The sequence below is a fragment of the Dendropsophus ebraccatus genome, chromosome 6 (assembly GCF_027789765.1).
Source record: "Dendropsophus ebraccatus isolate aDenEbr1 chromosome 6, aDenEbr1.pat, whole genome shotgun sequence".
Classification (NCBI taxonomy): Eukaryota; Metazoa; Chordata; class Amphibia; order Anura; family Hylidae; genus Dendropsophus; species Dendropsophus ebraccatus.
In genome coordinates, this window is record NC_091459.1 from 144,084,086 (window position 1) to 144,102,707 (window position 18,622).

General features: G+C 47.5%; 1 protein-coding gene across 5 annotated transcripts in view; it reads left to right on the forward strand.

Moving 5' to 3' along the window:
* The window catches only part of ROCK2 (Rho associated coiled-coil containing protein kinase 2), a 108,869-nt gene that overhangs the window by 62,555 nt on the left and 27,692 nt on the right, over window positions 1-18,622 (forward strand). For all 5 annotated transcript variants that reach the window (XM_069973167.1, XM_069973168.1, XM_069973170.1 and 2 more), the window contains exons 8-17: window positions 2,095-2,186; window positions 8,243-8,402; window positions 10,013-10,076; window positions 10,408-10,499; window positions 11,536-11,584; window positions 12,713-12,848; window positions 13,456-13,547; window positions 13,644-13,890; window positions 13,985-14,091; window positions 17,336-17,495. In XM_069973167.1, coding sequence (XP_069829268.1) covers window positions 2,095-2,186; window positions 8,243-8,402; window positions 10,013-10,076; window positions 10,408-10,499; window positions 11,536-11,584; window positions 12,713-12,848; window positions 13,456-13,547; window positions 13,644-13,890; window positions 13,985-14,091; window positions 17,336-17,495 — 1,199 coding nt within the window. The remainder of the gene's footprint in view (window positions 1-2,094; window positions 2,187-8,242; window positions 8,403-10,012; window positions 10,077-10,407; window positions 10,500-11,535; window positions 11,585-12,712; window positions 12,849-13,455; window positions 13,548-13,643; window positions 13,891-13,984; window positions 14,092-17,335; window positions 17,496-18,622) is intronic.

The following is an 18,622-nucleotide window of genomic DNA, read 5'->3' on the forward strand; positions in this document are numbered from 1 at the left end:
GTTTGAACCCACCCTCACCGTGAAAGGGGACACCAGTAGGAAGAGGAGAAAATAGATGAAGCTCACAGCTCAGCCTTCCCCTCCTAGATCGCAGTCGGTCTCAGCTGTTCTAGCAGTAACTTCTGATAGGGAGATTAAACATATAATACCTCTCTCTTAATTGGTGGCTGTTTGTGAAGTAATAAAATAATGTTTTCCTTCCAAGCACAAAATTCATAGAGGGTGGGCTGAGCGTCAGCATGCATGCCTCCTCCCTCCTTTATATGAATTGTAAGGTCAGGGAGTATGGAGTCAGCTTAGGAGGGCAAATATGGTCTTAGGTCATTAAACTGTCTCTGTCACTTTAAAAAAAAAAAAAAACTTTTGATGCTTCTTCTTCAGGCTCTATCCAACAATCCAAGGGCGTCTCATCAGGTGTCAAGTTTTTTTTAAGTGACATAGACAGTTCAACACCAGTAGTGACTGCTGCATCTGGTTGGTTAGAAAACCACACGTCAGTCCCTTTCAGCTTTGAATTGACTATTGTAAAAGGACCTGCTGTAGTAGAAAGGTTCCTGACAGCCAGCTGTAATATCCTGTTCCCCTTTTCATGAAGGGGTTAAAGGGGTATTCCACTCAGACATACCATTTTGATATGTTGCGGCCCATGGTGAGACTAACAATTCCTTCCATATTTGTTGTTATCCATTCAGTCTCCTTCCCCCAGTTTTTAGCTGCTGCTTTCTGCTGAAGACACACAAATCTGTGTGTGAGCTTTTCTCTCTGTCTCCCCCTTCTCCCCCTTCCTACTGAGACAGCTGATGTAAACAAGTCCCTGGCAGGCTTTATCTGCAACATTGTAGCTTCTTTGTAATGCTGGGTGGGTTATTTTGTGGTCAAGTTGCTGATGAGCCCACTGCGATTAACCCTCCCAGCGTTACAAAGAAGCTACTTTGTTGCAGATACAGCCAGCCAGGGACTTTTACATCATTTGTCAATTTGTCATTTGTCTCCCTTCTGAGACATCTGATGTAAACAAGTCCCTGGCAGGCTTTATCTGCAACATTATAGCTTCTTTGTAATGCTGGGAGGGATAATCTCAGTGAGTTCATTAGCAACTTGACCTCAGAATAACCCCCCCCAGCATTACAAACAAGATACAATGTTGCAGATACAGCCTGCCAGGGACTTTTTTTTTTTTTTTTTTTTTTTTTTTTTACATCAGCTGTCTTAGAAGGGGAGGAGGAAAGCTCACACACAGATTTTTGTGTCTTCAGCAGAAAGCAGCAGCTGAGAACTGGGGGAAGAAGACCGAATAGATAATAACAAGTATATAAGGAATTGTTAGTCTTACCATGGGCAGCAACATATCAAAAGTTGTGTGTGAGTGGAATACCCCTTTAAAGTGTGTGTGTGGAGGGGGCTTTAGATGAAAGTGAAGCAAAAAACTAATATACCTGTGGAGATTACGCCAGGAAGCCGGATGCATGGATTATAATGCACTCATAGAGGGTTTCATGGAAGCCGGAGGCCCCCGGGTCACGCGCTTCGTACCGGCTAGATAACTGGGAGGCCTGTTCTTCTGCTCGCTAGTGGCCAATCCAAATATTTAGCTTTGGCGGGGTCCTATAATCCGATCCCCCCACCTACAGGAGTCAGTCATAGAAGGTCAGTACCTCTCACAGTGCAGCCCTGTGCATCTCTATGGCAGGATCCTCCAGATGGCCCAGGAGGGGAAGGGGTTAAGCCGTCCTGGCGCTGTCACCCCCCCATATGCATCCTTTGTCACAGCGCTTGGCAGTTCTCTTTTCAAAGGATCCTTTTCTTAATTTAAAACCCTGGCTCGTGTTTGCTGAACTCTCCCGTCGGATCAGAGCGGAAAACTGTTTCATTCCACACGTGGCGTCTTAAGGAGCGAGAAAAATCCTCCCCATCCCCTCTCCTCTCCTGGAGATACAAGCCGCCCAGCCAGAGCCACAGTCCCCAGTGTATGGAGCGGCCGCTGCCATGAGGACGCCAGCTGCCAGCCACATTAACCCCTTCATCTGTATTGTGTCTTCATGCACCGACAGCCCCCAGGTTTGATGTGACTTGTGGTTCTTCTGCTATGTATAGGGAGGTACGGCTTGGGCGGAATGGCATAGAGGAAATAAAGCAGCACGCCTTCTTCAAGAACGACCAGTGGACCTGGGACAACATACGAGAAAGTGAGTACTGGAGCGGCAACCTCTTTATTTTATAGGTATTTTGTGATTTTCTTAAAAATTTGATCATTTTATACGTAGATTGAGGCTGGACTGTATCAGGACTATATCAGGGCTATGGTGGCTGGACTATATCAGGACTATAGAGGCTGGACTGTATCACGACTATAGAGGCTGGACTGTATCAGGACTATAGAGGCTAGACTGCATCAGGACTATATCAGGGCTATGGTGGCTGGACTGTATCAGGACTATAGAGGCTGGACTTTATCACGACTATGGAGGCTGGACTTTATCATGACTATAGAGGCTGGACTGTATCAGGACTTTGGAGGCTGGACTCTATCAGGACTATAGAGGGTGGGCTATATCAGGACTATATGGGGACTATTGGGGCTGGGCTATTTAGGGACTATATCAGGACTATTGAGAGTGGTCTATATCGGGACTATATCAGGACTATAGAGGCTGGACTATATCAGGACTATAGAGGCTGGACTGTATCAGGACTATATCAGGACTATATCAGGACTATAGAGGCTGGACTGTATCAGGACTATATCAGGACTATTGGGGCTGGACCGTATCAGGACTATAGAGGGTGGGCTATATCGGGACTATAGAGGGTGGGCTATATCGGGACTATAGAGGGTGGGCTATATCGGGACTATAGAGGGTGGGCTATATCGGGACTATAGAGGGTGGGCTATATCGGGACTATAGAGGGTGGGCTATATCGGGACTATAGAGGGTGGGCTATATCGGGACTATAGAGGGTGGGCTATATCGGGACTATAGAGGGTGGGCTATATCGGGACTATAGAGGGTGGGCTATATCGGGACTATAGAGGGTGGGCTATATCGGGACTATAGAGGGTGGGCTATATCGGGACTATAGAGGGTGGGCTATATCGGGACTATAGAGGGTGGGCTATATCTGGACTATTGAGGCTGGACCGTATCAGGACTATAGAGGGTGGGCTATATCGGGACTATAGAGGCTGGACTGTATCGGGACTATAGATGCTGGACCGTATCAGGACTATAGAGGGTGGGCTATATCGGGACTATAGAGGCTGGACCATATCGGGACTATAGAGGGTGGGCTATATCTGGACTATTGAGGCCTGACCATATCGGGACTATTGATGCTGGGCTATATCAGGCCAATACAATGACAGTGGTTGGGCACGATTCTGCATACGGTTCTTGTTTTTTTTTTGTTTTTTTTTTATGCAGAATACTTTCCTATGAATTTTGCATGTACACATGGCTATTTAAAGGGGAACTCCGGGGTCTTAATAAAAAAAAAAAAAAGGTTGTTACCTGCTTTTTTGAAGAAAAAAAAATGTTCAACATCGGAGTTCTCCTTTAAAGGTTTTGTAGTGGCTCAGCGTTGGAGTCCTGAACCCGAATCTGACCAAGGACAACATCTGCAAGGACTTTATATGTTCTATATGTTTCTGTAAGTCTTCTCTGACAACACCAGTTCTCTCCCACCCTCCACAACAATCCCGATCGGTTGTTTTTGATGGAATTTGACCAGATTATTTGACCACTTATTTCTGGGTTTTGGACTCCTTCCTGGTTTTGGCTAAAAATACTAATTAAATACCTGTAAAAATACTGTGTGTGAGTCCAGCCCAAGACCGCAGCTCCCAAGGCAGGACCGTAGAACCACCATCTCACCCCAAACTAATATTGGAAGTGTTAGTATTGATGTTATGGTTGTTCATCACTTTCATCCAGCCTGAACCACGACTCATTGGTCCCTGGTGGCTTCTCCTCTGTCCTTTATTCTTGATGGACTTATCCCACCGGGGAGGAGGTGGCTGAGGGAAAAGACGGCCACTCACCTACCCTGTCCCAGCTGCGGGTCCCGCATAGCGGCGCTCCAGTCCCCGGTTCCTGGCCGCTTCCTGGTGTCCGTCGCGTCCCCGAGACGTGATGTCTCGGGTCCGCTCAGCCAGTCAGTGTCGGAGGCGGGAATCCATTTCATGTCTGCTCAGATCCTGCCCCTGTCACTGACTGGCTGAGCGGACCTGAGACGTCACGTCTCGGGCCTGCGTCAGACACCAGGAAGCGTCCAGGGACCGGAGCGCCGCGATGCGGGACCCGCTGCTGGAATCGGGGAGGTGAGTGGACGTCGGGTCCCTCAGCCACCTCCTCCCCGCTGCCCTTTAAACCCAAACGGAGAGAAATCGATCAATCAACCCTGATGGAGTGGGAAGTGCCACATTGACTCTTGGTTCATGCATCATGAAAGCAACGACAGGTTCCTTTTAAAGGGGTATTCCACTCAAACCTAACTTTTGATATGTTGCTGCCCATGATGAGACTAACAATTTCTTCCATACCTGTTATTATCTATTCAGTCTCCTTCCCCCAGTTTTCAGCTGTTGCTTTCTGCTGAAGACACACAAATCTGTGTGTGAGCTTTTCTCTCTGTCTCCCCCTCCTCCCCCTCCCTACTGAGACAGCTGATGTAAACAAGTCCCTGACAGGCTTTATCTGCAACATTGTAGCTTCTTTGTAATGCTGGGTGGGTTATTTTGTGGTCAAGTTGCTGATAAGCCCACTGCGATTAACCCTCCCAGCGTTACAAAGAAGCTACTTTGTTGCAGATACAGTTAGCCAGGGACTTTTACATCATCTGTCTCCGAAATAAGGGGAGGGGGACAGAGAGAAAAACTCACACACAGATTTTCGTGTTTGTAGCTAAAAGCAGCAGCTCTGAACTAGGGGAAGGAGACTGAATAGATAATAACAAGTATGGAAGGAACTGTTAGTCTCACCATGGGCAGCAACATATCAAAAGTTATGTTTGAGTGGAATACCCCTTTAAGCTATGTTCAGGCTTGTGGTCACTTTCCGCCCAGTTTCTGTTGCTGGGCTTTTGTATCCATAAGAATGCAGAAGCCTGATCGGTAAGCGACTGACCCTTTGTGGGGTCCATCATGGCTCCTATAGTAACCAGATGTGGAGATAGTAGTATACCATAGGAGGAGGCACCAGATGAGGAGATAGTAGTATATACCATAGGAGGAGGCACCAGATGTGGAGATAGTAGTATATACCGTAGGAGGAGGCACCAGATGAGGAGATAGTATATACCATAGGAGGAGGCACCAGATGTGGAGATAGTAGTATATACCATAGGAGGAGGCACCACATGAGGAGATAGTAGTATATACCATAGGAGGAGGCACCAGAAGTGGAGATAGTAGTATATACCATGGGAGGAGGCACCAGAAGTGGAGATAGTAGTATATACCATAGGAGGAGGCACCAGAAGTGGAGATAGTAGTATATACCATGGGAGGAGGCACCAGAAGTGGAGATAGTAGTATATACCATAGGAGGAGGCATCAGATGTGGAGATAGTAGTATAGCATAGGAGGAGGCACCAGATGAGGAGATAGTAGTATATACCATAGGAGGAGGCACCAGATGAGGAGATAGTATATACCATAGGAGGAGGCACCAGATGAGGAGATAGTAGTATATACCATAGGAGGAGGCACCAGATGTGGAGATAGTAGTATATACCATAGGAGGAGGCACCAGATGAGGAGATAGTGTATATACCATAGGAGGAGGCACCAGATGTGGAGATAGTAGTATATACCGTAGGAGGAGGCACCAGATGAGGAGATAGTATATACCATAGGAGGAGGCACCAGATGAGGAGATAGTAGTATAGCATAGGAGGAGGCACCAGATGAGGAGATAGTATATACCATAGGAGGAGGCACCAGATGAGGAAATAGTGTATATACCATAGGAGGAGGCACCAGATGTGGAGATAGTAGTATATACCGTAGGAGGAGGCACCAGATGAGGAGATAGTGTATATACCATAGGAGGAGGCACCAGATGAGGAGATAGTGTATATACCATAGGAGGAGGCACCAGATGAGGAGATAGTATATACCATAGGAGGAGGCACCAGATGAGGAGATAGTAGTATAGCATATGAGGAGGCACCAGATGAGGTGATAGTAGTATATACCATAGGAGGAGGCACCAGATGTGGAGATAGTAGTATATACCGTAGGAGGAGGCACCAGATGAGGAGATAGTGTATATACCATAGGAGGAGGCACCAGATGAGGAGATAGTGTATATACCATAGGAGGAGGCACCAGATGAGGAGATAGTGTATATACCATAGGAGGAGGCACCAGATGAGGAGATAGTGTATATACCATAGGAGGAGGCACCAGATGAGGAGATAGTATATACCATAGGAGGAGGTACCTATACGACGGGTCCTGTCCACCCCTTACAGACTGTGTGTATAGATAGATGGGTGTATATAGGATTATATAGATACATAGTCACTGGAGTGTTTGCGTTGATCTCCGGCCAGACGGGCCGCCTCTGACTCCTCCAATGAATGAAGAGTTTGTTAGACATCGCAGACATTTAAATGTTACACAAAGCAGCCACTATGTGCGGTAGCTGTGAGCGCAGCTTGTCTGCCTGATACACTATACGGGAGCCGAAGAGCTGGGGGTCCAGTATTCCTGCATCTGCAATACACGTCCACAGCTTTACCCGTCCATTCATTATCCCCTTATATAATATGAGTGCAGCACATGTACCTAGTTACACGGTGAAAAGTGAGAAAATGCAATCTGACTGCAGCCGACATGATGGAGCACTATAGGGTCTGTTATTATGGAGTTCAGTGTATAAACAGTATGCAGTAAGCTCCCCAGCACCCTCTAGTGGTGGCCGTAGGCAGACAGAATTATGGGGGAGATTTATCAGACATGGAGTAAAGTGAGACTGGCTTAGTTGCCTTTAGCAACCAATCAGATTCCACTTTTCATTTTCCAAATAGTCTGTGGGGAATGAGAGGTGGAATCTGATTGGTTGCCAGGGGCAACTCAGCCAGTTTTGCTTTACACCATGTTTGATAAATTTCCTCCTGTGTCTTTTAGGCCTAAACATAGTTGGAGCCCTGCTGATTTGATTTTAAAGGACAACTCCGGTACTTGTAACAAAAAAAAATCATTGGAATGGGGACGGATCCGCTCCTGGATCTCTCTCCATTTGAATTTCCTGTTTGCAGGTCACCGGAGTTCCAGACTGTTGCGTCTTTTCTTTCGTATCTTTGGCTAGGACTGTCAGATGACTGACAGCTTGCTCAGCCAATCGGAGTGGAGCAAGCTGAAAGTCCTCTGACAACTTTTAATATGTTGCTGCCCATGTGAGACTAGCAATACCTTCTATACTTGTTATTATCTATTCAGTCTCCTTCCCCCAGTTCTGAGCTGCTGTTTTTCTGCTAAGCACACAAAACTCAGTGTGTGTCAGCTTTTCTCTCTGTCTCCTCCTCCTTCCCCCTCCCTTCTGAGACGGCTGATGTAAACAAGTCCCTGGCTGGCTTTGTCTGCAACATTGTAGCTTCTTTGTTATGCCTGGGGGGGTTAATTTGAGGTCGCTGATAAACTCACTTTGATTAACCCTCCCAGCATTACAAAGAAGCTACAATCTTGCAGATAAAGCCAGTCAGGGATTTGTCTCAGAAGGAAAGGGGGAGACAGAGAGAAAATCTCATACAGGTTTTTGTGTCTTCAGCAAAAAGCAGCAGCTGAGAACTGGGGGAAGGAGACTGAACAGATAAAAAGTATGGAAGGAAGTATTAGTGTCACCATGGGCAGCAACATATCAAATATCCCTTTAAAAAACATTAAAAACATAACTTTGTAATGTCTTTTAATTGTTACCAAAACACCAGTTGTCCTTAAACCGTAACCAAAGGAAAACACTGACTTGTCAGTAATCTTGTAGAGTGCTGCGGTCACTAAGTAGTTAAGATCCATCAAAAGCGCTAAAAGGTGCCGTGTAGCCCGGGCCTTGAAGGGATCTTCCTGTCGCAGCTGCCCCCATTCTCTTATATAGCGCCATGCCACAGTTCTCATGCCTGGTGAGGGGATCCATATCCGTGGTCTCCCAGCTGCGAGTGCCCAGGGGGCGGGATCTCCTTGTGGTGGGAGGGGTCACAGCCCGTGGCTTCCTGTCTCACATGTATGTTTCCCCCCTCTTAGCGGCCGCCCCGGTGGTCCCAGAGCTGAGCAGTGATATCGACAGCAGCAACTTTGACGACATTGAAGATGACAAAGGCAACGTGGAGACGTTTCCTATCCCCAAGGCGTTCGCAGGGAACCAGCTGCCGTTCATTGGATTCACTTACTATCGGGAAAACCTGTACGTATTTAGCCATCCTTGTTACCTATGGCCGTTGTTTAGTTATGGATCACCATGATCATTCACATATTCCTTATCCCAACATATTGAGAGCAGTTGTTCTATTGGCTTTCAATGGTAGAACAGCGTTCGCGTCCTATAGGCCAGGGTCCTTGTACAACGATACAACCCCGACAGCGTCCTGTAGGCCGGGGTCCCTGTACAACGATACAACCCTGACAGCGTCCTGTAGGCCGGGGTCCCTGTACAACGATACAACCCTGACAGCGTCCTGTAGGCCGGGGTCCCTGTACAACGATACAACCCTGACAGCGTCCTATAGGCCGGGGTCCCTGTACAACGATACAACCCCAACAGCGTCCTATAGGCCGGGGTCCCTGTACAATGATACAACCCTGACAGCGTCCTGTAGGCCGGGGTCCCTGTACAACGATACAACCCTGACAGCGTCCTATAGGCCGGTGTCCCTGTACAGCGATACAACCCTGACAGCGTCCTATAGGCCGGGGTCCCTGTACAGTGATACAACCCTGACAGCGTCCTATAGGCCGGGGTCCCTGTACAACGATACAACCCCAACAGCGTCCTATAGGCCGGGGTCCTTGTACAACGATACAACCCCAACAGCGTCCTATAGACCGGGGTCCTTGTACAACGATACAACCCCGACAGTGTCCTATAGGCCGGAGTCCCTGTACAACGATACAACCCCGACCATGTCCTATAGGCTGGTGTCCCTGTACAACGATACAACCCCGACAGCATCCTATAGACCGGGCTCCTTGTACAACGATACAACCCCGACCATGTCCTATAGGCTGACGTCCCTGTACAACGATACAACCCCGACAGCGTCCTATAGACCGGGGTCCTTGTACAACGATACAACCCCGACCATGTCCTATAGACCGGGGTCCCTGTACAACGATACAACCCCGACCATGTCCTATAGGCTGACGTCCCTGTACAACGATACAACCGCGACAGCGTCCTATAGGCCGGGGTCCCTGTACAACGATACAACCCCGACCATGTCCTATAGGCCGGGGTCCCTGTACAACGATACAACCCCGACCATGTCCTATAGGCTGGTGTCTCTGTACAACGATACAACCCCGACCGCGTCCTGTAGGCCGGGGTTCCTGTACAGCGCTACAACCCTGACAGCGTCCTATAGGCTGGTGTCCCTGTACAGTGATACATGTCCTATAGGCCGGGGTCCCTGTACAACGATACAACCCCGACCATGTCCTATAGGCTGGTGTCCCTGTACAGTGATACAACCCCGACAGCGTCCTATAGGCCGGGGTTCCTGTACATTGATACAACCCGACAGCCGGACCTGTTTACTCAGCAGTATTGTCTGATGCTTCGGGGACCTGTTGTTTTTTTCCCCCTTCCCCCAATAAGTCACCCCCCCTCCTCATCCGGCTCTCCCTGCGGCCAGTGTCTCCCATCTGCAGAGCTTTATTCTCCAGTCTTTGATCCAAACTCTGTTGTAAACTGTTTAGAAATGCGACGTTCTGGGGCCAAGTATTTTTATGAGTCGGAGCTGCTTAATGTCTTCTCATCCTGTGTCTCTTGTGTTTTTCTCCTTTGTCTTTTCTCAGATTGCTGAGTGACCCGTCTAAGGGCCGGGAAGAACAGAACTCCTCCATAAAGCCGACGAAAGAGGTGAGTGCACCCCGGGGCTTGTCTGTGGACCCCAGCCCCATATTCAGTACTTCAGTACTTATCAGCTGCTGTATGTCCTGCAGGAAGTGGTGTATTCTCTCCAGTCTGACACAGTGCTCTCTGCTGCCACCTCTGTCCATATCAGGAACTGTCCAGAGCAGGAGAGGTTTTCTATGAGGATTTGCTACTGCTCTGAACAGTTCCTGACATGGACAGAGGTGGCAGCAGACTGTGTCAGATTGGAGAAAATACAAATCTGTATAACCTCAGTGCACCGGTGAGTGTATTTTTAGCCGTGCCGAGTTCTTGACGTGGATTGTTCTGTGTGTAGGAGTCGGCACAACAACAGAAAGCGATTCAGAAGCTGGAGGAGAAACTGCACAATGAGATCCAAGCCAAAGATGAACTGGAGCACAAGTGCAGGTACCGGAATCCTCCCGACTCTTCTGGCTTCCAGGCGGAGGTCTTCAGGGTTTATTGTCCTCGTAGGCGTCCGCCACCTCCTGTCACAATGGCCTATAAGGCTGGAGCTACATGGCCTCCCTCACATGTGATCGGATTAGGAGCCATAATCTGCCGAATAACCCCGACCTGCGTGGTGTAATAACCCCGACCTGCGTGGTGTAATAACCCCGACCTGCGTGGTGTAATAACCCCGACCTGCGTGGTGTAATAACCCCGACCTGCGTGGTGTAATAACCCCGACCTGCGTGGTGTAATAACCCCGACCTGCGTGGTGTAATAACCCCGACCTGCGTGGTGTAATAACCCCGACCTGTGAGATATAATAACCACGACCTGCGTGGTGTAATAACTCCGACCTGCGACCTTATGATAGATGGATGGAAGGCCGCTATTTTTAACGCTTAATGTCGAACAAAAAGATAAAAAATTGTCAAAATCAACAAAAAGCTTCATACATGGGCAAAATGTATTAGCCTGAAGGGATTAATGAGGGTATGTATGAAATATTTCTGTTCCCTAGATGCGCCAGGTCCTTACCATGCTGTGTCTGGTCATTCTGCAGCAGGAGCCTCCCCCCTCCATCTTGCCTGCCGTAGGACACAGTTAATCCCGCCCCTTTATTAGGATACAGTCAATCCTGCCCCTATATTAGGACACAGTTAATCCCGCCCCTAAATTAGGACACAGTTAACCCCGCCCCTATATTAGGACACAGTTAACCCCGCCCCTATATTGGGTCTCACCTCCTAAGCCTTCTGTTCAGTTTTATGTTTCATTTCTGTTGTGTGTATGTTTGTGTAGCAGTTCTCTATCTACTTATATACTTTTTGTGAGGCACATGCCAGGCTGCGTTATTGCTGTTTTTAAAGGGGTTATCCAGTATTAGAAAAAAAAAAAACAGCGCCGCCTTAGGTTCTGTGAGGTATTACAACCCTATTTTTTATTTTTTAACAGTTATAAAAATACATGTCTTTGTTTTTTTTGTTTTTTTTAGGTCTGTAAATTCCCGCCTGGAAAAGACAATGAAGGAACTTGATGAACAGGTAAAATTATTTTTTCCAGAGATCGGAGGAGATTTATCAAACATGGTGTAAAGTGAAACTGGCTCAGTTGCCCCTAGCAACCAATCAGATTCCACCTTTCATTTTCCAAAGAGTCTGTGAGGGATAAAAGGTGGAATCTGATTGGTTGCTAGAAGCAACTGGGCCAGTTTCCTGCTCCAGTCACAATTTATCCCGGACTTTCCTGTCCTCCTATAAGATGTTGGGTCTAGGTTATAAGTGATATAACGCTATAGGAGCAGATTAGGCTGCTATATACTGCACAACCACTGCCAGGTATGCAGCATGGAGGGTGCAGACCAACTAAACAAAGGAGGGGGCCACATTGCTCACCACAGAGTATGTGGTCCCTTCCAAAAAACGATCCATGGGGGAAGTTAACAGTCAGGTTCCCCACCAATCTGATACTGATGTCCTGTCCAGAGGGTACACCATCAATATTATCATCTCTTAAAACCTTTAAAGGGGTATTCCACTCATATAACACTTCATATGCTGCCTATGGTGAGACTAACAATTCCTTCCATACTTGTTATTTATTCAGTCTCCTTCCTCCAGTTCTCAGCTGCTGCTTTCTGCTGAAGACACAAACATGTGTATGATCCTTTCTCTCTTTCTCCCCCCTTTCTGAGACAGCTGAACAAGTCTCTGGCAGGCTTTATCTGCAACATTGTAGCTTCTTTGTAATGCTGGAAGGGGTAATCACAGTGAGTTCATCAGCAACTTGACCTCAGAATAACCCTCCCAGCATTACAAAGATCAGCAAATTCTCCACTCCAACTCTGGGTAAAACAATGGGCGCAGGTCCAGATAGGCAATAATATATCAAAGAATTTTTTATTTTTAAAACACAACGCATTTCGAAGTCGTGCTGACTTCTTTCTCAAGTGTGAGGAGGGGGAGACAAAGGCAAAGCCTCACACACAGATTTTTGTGTCTTCAGCAGAAAGCAGCAGCTGAGAACTGGGGGAAGGAGACTGAATGGATAATAACAAGTATGAAAGAAAGTGTTAGTCTCACCATGGGCAGCAACATATCAAAAGTTATGTTTGAGTAGAATACCCCTTTAAGCATATACACATATACACGGTTTTACCTTTGTTGATTTAGGTAAATTCTCGAAAGAACCTGGAGTCCACCAGCCGGCAGCTGGAGCGGGAGAAGGCTCTGCTACAGCACAAGAACGCAGAGTACCAAAGAAAAGCCGAGAATGAAGCCGAGAAGAAACGCAGCCTAGAAAATGAAGGTTAGTAAACGTCGCCTATACCAACCCCACAGCCTGGGGATCAGCCTGTAAAGAGCTGCATACACTAGTTAGAGGGACTCTTAAAGGGGAACTTCTGCAAAACGGTTTTTTTTTTTTTTTGTTTGTTTTTTTTTCAAATCAATTGGTGTCAGAATGTTTTATAGATTTATAAATTACTTCTATTTAAAAACACTTGTCTTCCAGTACTCATCAGCTGCTGTATGTCCTGTAGGAAGTGGTGGATTCTTTCCAGTCTGACACAGTGCTTTCTGCTGCCACCTCTGTCCATGTCAGGAACTGTTAGGCATGATGTGGAATGTTGGTTAAGCATGAAGCTGATTCAGTGTTGGTGTGTGAACTGGGAACATAGTCTAGAGCAGGAGTGTCAAACTTAGGTTGCAAAACTACAATTCCCATCATGCCTGGACAGCCAAAGCTTTAGCTTTGGCTGTCCAGGCATGATGGGAATTGTAGTTTTGTAACAGCTGGAGGGCCTGAGTGTGAGACCTGTGGTGTAGAGACTTGTCAGATATATGGTCACATACAGACCAGTCCCTGTTATACCCATTATCTTCAATAGAATAAACATACTTTCCATTGTCTTCAGTGAATAGTCTGAAAGATCAACTGGAAGACTTGAAGAAAAGAAACCAAAACTCCCAGATTTCCAACGAGAAAATGAACCAGCTCCAAAGACAAGTCAGTAAAGTTCCTCCCTATCCTCTTAGTGGTGTGTAAGTGGCCCAGTCCTCCATCTTACTGATGTATTCCCCTCCCCCTCTCCCTCCTCCGCAGCTGGATGAAGCCAACGCTCTTCTACGTACAGAGTCCGACACAGCCGCCCGGTTACGGAAGACTCAGAACGAGATGTCCAAACAGATCCAGCAGCTGGAAACCAACAACCGAGAGCTCCAGGATAAGACCTGTATGCTGGAGAACGCCAAGCTGAAGCTGGAGAAGGACTACATCAACCTGCAGTCCGCCCTGGAGTCCGAGAAGAGGGACCGGACGCAGGGGTCAGAGGTCATCAGCGACCTTCAAGGTATAGCGCTCCCTCGGTATCGTGTGCCGTATATAAGTGTATGAAGCTTGAGTGATGCTGAGTGTTCATACTCACCCGATGCGTGTATCTGCAGGCAGGATATCCGTACTAGAAGATGAAGTAAGGAAAGGAAAGGATCTGCTCACACGAGCCGACTCCGAGAAGAGGCATCTACAGGAGAGGCTGGCGTCCCTGGAGAAGGTGAGACGCTCTGCGGCTATCCCAACAGGGTGCTCTATTAGGCTATGTTTACACTATGTAAGAGACTGGTCGTTCCGTGACTCGGCCTGGTCACAGAACGTCTGGTCTCTGAAAAGATCATCGCGGCCGGGACTGCAGTACCGGAGGCGCATCCGTGCACACCTGCATCAGAACTCCCGCTCTCTCCATAGTGTGCACTGGCATGTCTGTACGGCCGCTGTTCAATGAGTAGCGGCCGCAGAAAACTGACATGTCAGTTGTTTGCGGCGCCACTAGGGATCCCGGATGGAGTGTATACCATAGACAGCAAGGTAACGTTTATTTTCGTAATACTCACGGCGGATGTACAACGGCTGTGGTTTTACGAAAATATACGTTGTGGGAACATAGCCTAATGATGTATTCAACCGGAAGAACATTACCAGTGCTGTATCTCCCTGGTATCAGCCGAAGGGCCCCATTACACTGCACGATTACTCAAAAAATCTAACGGCAACAATCAAACGACTGACGAGAAATCGTTGATCGCTTGTTTAGACCTGAGCCATGGATCTTCGTTGATGATTCGCAGATCACACATCACAAATCGTTTGGTGTAATACGACGCTGTTCAGTCGTTCCCATAGGTCATCTTTCTGTGTCATTGGGTGAACGATTTCAGGTCATTCGCCAAAGCGGTTGTTTGAGAGAGTTTATCGATAATAGTTGAAAAAATCGCTTAGTCTAATAGGACCCTAATGGTGTGTTTACACAGAGAGATTTATCTGTCAGATTTTTGAAGCCAAAGCCAGGAATGGATTCGAAAAGAGGAGAAATCTCAGTCTTTATGACCTGTTAAGAGTCTGTTTCTGGCTTTGGCTTTCAAAATCTGTCAGATAAATCTGTCTGTGTAAACGCACCCTAAGGGTTCTATGAGACAAAACGATAAATGATTGCAAACGAAATCTACCTGAAATATGGTGCGTTTACACAGACAGATTTATCTGACAGGTCTTTGAAGCCAAAACCAGGAACAGACTATAAACAGGGATCAGGTCATAAAGGAAAGACTAGGATCTATCCTCTTTTCAGATCCATTCCTGGCTTTGGCTTCCAAAATCAGATAAATCTTTCTGTGTAAACGCACCCATAGTTCACCATATTACACAGAGCTATAGTCTTTACTACAACCGTTAACTCCATCTGATCCCGGCAAATGACAATGATTTTGGGTTCAGCTCAAAAGATGCGATCAACAACACACAAACGATTTTGCGTTCCTTGCCTGCATTCACATGAACTGATTATCAATGTAGCAATTGTTTACGTGATAATCGTCCAGTGTAATAGGGCCATACTTTCACATAGTATTCTGCACAGAATACACAGCAAGCATCAGCTCTGATAATGCGTGCCAGCATTCTTCCAGAAACAGCGCCACCCTTGTATGTCTGTGGTATTGCAGCTCAGTTCTCTTACAGTGAATGGAGCCACTCTGTAATACCATCCACAACCTAAGAGCAGGGGCGGTCTTGGCATTTCTGGGGCCCCAAGCGAAGTTATGTCTGGGCCCCCCCCCTCGACATGCGCTCCACAACAATAGACCGCTGTGTGCTGCCCCCAGTAGTATATACCCCTTGTGCGCTACCGCCAGTAGTATATACCCCTTGTAAGCTGTCCCCAATAGTATATACCCCTTGTGTCCTTGTGTAGTATAGAGACCCCTGTGTGTTCCCCCAGTTATATATAGCCCCCCATGTGCTCCCCCAGAAGTATATAGACCTCCTATGTGCTGCCACAGTTGTATATAGACCCCCTTGTGCTGCCCCTAGTTGTATATACCCACTGTGTGCTGCCCCCAGTTGTATATACCCCCTGTGAGCTCCCCCACTAGTATATAGCCCCCTGTGTGCTCCCTCAGTGGTATTTAGCCCCCCTGTGTGCTCCCCCACTTGTATATAGACCTCCTGTGTGCTCCCCCACTTTGATATAGACCCCTGTGTGCTCCTCCAGTAGTATATAAACCCCCTGTGTGGTTCCCCAAGTAGTATATAGACCCCCTGTGTGCCCCATCAGTATTATATAGACTCCTGTGTGCTCTCCCAGTAGTATGTAGACTTCTGTGTGCTCCTTCAGCAGTATATAGACCCCCTTGTGTGCCTCACCATTAGTATATAGACCCCCTGTATATTCCCCCAGCTGTATAAAGACCCCCTGTGTGCCCCACCAGTAGTATATAGACCCCTGTGTGCTCCCCCAGTAGTATATAGCCCTCCTGTGTGCTCCCCCACTTAAATATAGACCCCCTGTGTGCTGCCCCCAGTAGTATATATACCCCTCTGTGAAGCCCCAGTAGTCTATAGCCCCCTGTATGCTCCCACAGTTATATATAGCCCTTTTGTGTGCTCCCCCTGTTATATAGCCCCCCTGTGTGCTCCCCTCATTTATATAGACACCCCTGTGTGCTCCCCCCATTTATATATTCCCCCGCTGTGCTCTCCCCCAGTTAAACAGACCCCTGTGTGCTCCCCATGCCATATAGTATATAACACAATAAAACAAACACTTATACTAACCTGGGTCCAGGTGTCTCCTCTTCTCTTCACTCTTGTGGCCGCAGAAAGGGTTTTCCCTGCGATCACAAGAGGCCGCACTCCCCTTGTTCTGCCGCTGATGCTCCAGTTATGTCACTGGAGCGCCGGCACCACAAGGACAAAGCTGCCACTTGTGACCGCAGGGAAGACACTTTCTGTGGCCACAAGAGTGACTGACAGGAAGGGAGCCAATGGCTCCCGCCCTGTAAGTGCTGCTGCTGCATGTAACTGTGAGCGCTCATTACGAGTGCTCATAGTTACAGTTCAGATCGCAGCAGCGAGCGGGGCAGCGGCCCTGTCCAACGGTCTTGAGCACAAGAGCAGGACGTGGGGGCCCCCCTGGATGTTGGGGGCCCCAAGCGATCGCTTGGGGTGCTTGGTGCCAAAGACCGCTACTGCCTAAGAGCAGGTGTTGCACTGTTTGTTCGATAGAAAGAGGTTATTGTTTTCTAATACTATAAAACTCCTTTAATGTACCTGAAGTGAATATTCCTCTACATCAGCCCGGGTGTCCTCGTGGTGAGCTGAAGCGCATGAAGTAGGATAGGGAGCGTAACGGGAGAGACCATGGATAGCTTTCTCTGACATCCTCCTCCTAGTTGCTTTCTTCTACCTTTTTGGATTTGTTTCTAACAATGTTCCAAAAATAATTTCTTATCCTCTCATTATAGGAAAAGAACAACCTGGAGATTGACATGACGTACAAGCTGAAAGCTCTGCAGCAGAGCGTGGAGAAGGAAGAAGCCGAACACAAAGCCACCAAGGCCCGTCTGGCTGACAAGAACAAGATCTATCAGTCTATAGATGAAACCAAGTCCGAAGCCATGAAAGGTACAATGGGAAAGGGGCTATCCGGCATACAACCCCACACTTGCACAGTAGGACTCTGCTTCATTGTTTTAAAGCGACTCTGTACCCACAATCTAACCCCCCAAACCACTTGTACCTTTGGATAGCTGCTTTTATTCCAAGATCTGTCCTGGGGCCCGTTCGGCAGGGGATGCAGTTATTGTCCTAAAAAAACAACTTTTAATCTTGCAGCGCTGTGTGTAACGGCCGGGGCTTACATTTGTATATACATTAGGCTGGCACAACCTCTCCTTCCCTCCTCCCCACCCTCCTCAGCATTAGGAATGCTCCCTGGCAGATTGCTTCCTCTTCCTCAGCTGTGTGTATAATGAACATGGGCTGGATCGTTAAGACACCTGTGCAAAGCTCAAACAGCAGTAAATGTTCCTGGATCATTCCTAATGATGAGGAGGGTGGGGAGGAAGGACAGAGAGGTGCTGCCAGCCTAATGCATATATAAATGTAAGCCCTGGCCATTAGTCACAGCGCTGCAAGATTAAAAATTGTTTTTATGACAATAACTGCATCACCTGCCGAACGGACCCCAGGACAGATCTTGGATTGAAAGCAGCTATCCGAAGGTTCAAGTGGTTTGGGGGGTCAGATTGTGGGTACAGAGTCGCTTTAAAGGAACCCTTTAAAGTGAATCTGTCACCTCTGACCCGTTACTGAGCTGGATAGATATCAAGAAAAGCTTCCAGAACATCTTTGTTGCCTATATTTGTGTTTTTATTTTCATAAAACAATGCCTTTATTCAAGCTGTGAATAGTGTCAAGGAGGCGAGGCCTATCATTCCCTGTGCCCTAGCACCGCTATGCTGCATAGTGCGCTTTGCTTGCGCTTTGCATAATCAGAGACACATACAGTTCATACAGCACATTGAGGTGTAGTGCGAGGGTCCAGGGGAAAAATAGGCTCCTCCCCCTTGACACTATTCACAGGTCAAATAAAGGCGTAGTTTTTTTCTTAAAAATAAAAACACAGGCAGCGAAGAGATGTGTTTTTTTTGTGTGTGGGGGGCAGATTTACTTTAAACCACCACCCCCGTGATTTCATCGCTGCATTGGCCCCAACCCCTTTGGGGCGTCACCAGAACTGGCCGGGTGAG